Source organism: Cynoglossus semilaevis, chromosome 13 (genome assembly GCF_000523025.1).
Source record: "Cynoglossus semilaevis isolate Cse_v1.0 chromosome 13, Cse_v1.0, whole genome shotgun sequence".
Taxonomy (NCBI): domain Eukaryota; kingdom Metazoa; phylum Chordata; class Actinopteri; order Pleuronectiformes; family Cynoglossidae; genus Cynoglossus; species Cynoglossus semilaevis.
In genome coordinates, this window is record NC_024319.1 from 4,555,751 (window position 1) to 4,558,447 (window position 2,697).

At 47.0% G+C, this 2,697-nt stretch overlaps 1 protein-coding gene across 2 annotated transcripts in view; it reads right to left on the reverse strand.

Annotated features, from left to right (window-relative positions):
* Positions 1–2,574, reverse strand: part of efna4 (ephrin A4) — a 42,715-nt gene extending 40,141 nt beyond the window's left edge. Inside the window, exon 1 of one of the 2 annotated variants that reach the window (XM_008323131.3) lies at positions 1,415–2,574. In XM_008323131.3, coding sequence (XP_008321353.1) covers positions 1,415–1,527 — 113 coding nt within the window. In that variant the 5' untranslated portion in view covers positions 1,528–2,574. The remainder of the gene's footprint in view (positions 1–1,414) is intronic. The other variant, XM_008323130.3, reaches the window with a different exon arrangement.
* Between the last annotated feature and the right edge of the window lie 123 nt (positions 2,575–2,697).

Consider the following 2,697-nt stretch of genomic DNA (forward strand, 5'->3'; position numbering starts at 1 on the left):
CACACACACACACACCACACACACATTTACTTATATATGTACATGGTGAGCACACCTGCTCATGTCCTCGGGGTTTAATGGAGGACACTGTTCAGAACAAACACTTTGGTGGTTGGTTGTTTTTTTTGTTTTTTTGTTTTTTTTTCTAAGTAGTAAAATCACTGAGACCAACAGGCTGTGGAGCAGTGAAAGCTGCTGAGGACAGAGTGGACTTATTACAGAGATAACAACCTGCAGGAAGCCCTCACCCCCCCCTCTCTCTCTGGACTGAGATGAGGGGTTTCTGCCGGCTCTCCACAGTACTCCAGAGTACTCCAGAGTACTCCAGAGTACTCCAGAGTACTCTTATTGAACGGGAGGATTTGGAGACGAGCAGGACACTCCACAGGCTGCTGTCAATCATGGACGACGGGGAGCGTCTCCACAGTCAGAACACTGGAGTACTACAACGTACTACTCTGACTGACACGTACTGCAGTACTTTCATGTCACTACATTCCTAGTACACATAGTACTGGACACATAGTCCCAGTCAAACACCTCACTATTGGACTATTGGACTACTGACTGTACTGTGGTTGTTTTCTGGTATGGGGGGGTCGGGGGGGGGGGGTTGACTGATCGGTGCCTTAAAATATTAGAATATTATATCAACATGTTAAATGTTAAATAATCACTCATTCTGATCCAAAACATAATTAATAGTAATTAAAAATAATAACAGTGAATTCTACACAGTATGTAGAAATATATTCATGATCTTTAGAGTATTACACAGGAGCCCGTCTGTTCATGGGCCCCAGAATTCCTGGCAGCAGCCCTTAATATATATGCATATATATGAAAATATATAATACATATATACTTATCATTGTGACACAACACTGCACACACACACAACGAAAAAACACAACACCATAGTCAACAGGGGGCAGTGTGAGGGGACGGTGCCATGCTCAGGGACAACTTGGCAGCTGGTGGACTCGAACCTCAAACCCTTCCAGATCCAAATCCACTTCCTTAACCACTAAGCCACCACGACTGCATCATGATTTTGGGGATCAATAAAACCCAATCATCCCGCCCAGTCGGGGGTTTAATTTAGTCAGCCCCCCCCCCCCCCCCTCACACTCACCCTCACCCTCACCCTCACCCTCCACTTTTCTTTTCTATTCCAGTCCACATGGACCTGATGTGCTGCATAGCAGAGATTCTTCAGTCCAACCAGAACTTGACTCACTTGGTAGGAATTATTGCGCAACAACAACATCAACCGCGGCCGTGACAAGTTGAGGCACAGTCGACCAACATCACACTCCCTCCAACAACCGACCTAATCCCTCATCTGGCCCGCGGGCCTGGCAGCGGGAGCCTGGAGGAAACGCCACATTGTGTGAGTCAGAGACTTTCTCACCTCGGGTTCGTGGAGTTCCAGTAAACGACGTGTCGTTTGGCCACGGCGGAGGAGACGAGGTTGAAGAGCAAAATCACGGCCGTCCAGGAAGAGAGAATCCGCCAGGAGCGCATCCTGGCTCCGCGGTGTCCGTGCGTGTCCTGACCCCGGTGGGTCTGAAGTGAGCAGCGATGACGGAGGAAAAAAAAAAAATCAAAAACGAAACAAAAACTTCTCTACTAACTTTTTACAAGCTCGTGCACCGGCTCATCGGTAGTTGGCGCTCTTGGTTTAGTGCTCCGTGTCTCTGGACTCCTCTTCTCCTCTTCTCCTGGTGGGTGAATGTTTGGGAGTCAAAGTGCGGAGCGGTCACCACAGGCTGCAGAGGCGGAGGCGGAGGTGGAGGTGGAGGTGGAGGTGGAGGTGTGCAGCTCCACTCTGACCTCGTCCCGACGCTGCGTCCAGATCCTGCATGGCGCTGCTGGCTCTGAGCTCCCGGTCTAAAGGTCAGGATCTCGGTCCAGACCTGGGTCACACATGTGATTTGAAAGTTCCAGCTGGTTTGGCAGGAACGGATTGAAGAGAGAGCGACTGCAGGGCGGGGCTGAGAGGGGCTGAGAGGGGCGGGGCCCTGGAAAACTTCACACCAATCAGGAATCCAGGGTGTGGTGCGTGTTTGTAGGAGAGAGAGAGAGAGAGAGAGAGAGAGAGAGAGAGAGCAGCGTGGAGTAAATGTGTGTGAGGTGCGCCCACTGGTGTGGACAGGCGGTGTGTGGCGCTGTCCTCCTCTGTCCTCTGATGAACCAACATGGACCCAAACGAACCAAACATACACAGTTGGTCCAAAGTGAACTAAAACATATGGAACCAAAATGAAAAAAGAAAAAAAAAAAAAAAAGAACCCAAATGAACCATATTTGGATGAACCATAATCCATGTGAACTAAATCCTAAAACCCAAATGAACTAAACATATAGTGAAGATTCCAAGTGAACTAAAACTACAGAACCCAAATGAACCAAATATATAGAAAGCCCAATGAAGTAAATATATCAGTCTCAAATGAACTAAAATATACAAACTGAATGAACTAAATAAAAAAAAAGTAGAACAAAAATGAACCAAACATAAAGATCTCATGTGAACCAAACTAAATCCTAAAACCCAAATGAACTAAACATATAGTGAAGATTCCAAGTGAACTAAAACTACAGAACCAAAATGAAACAAAAAATATGGAACCCAACATTAATCCAGTATCTAATGCTGTGGAGCTTTTTAAATGGGCAGAAGTCGGGAGAGGG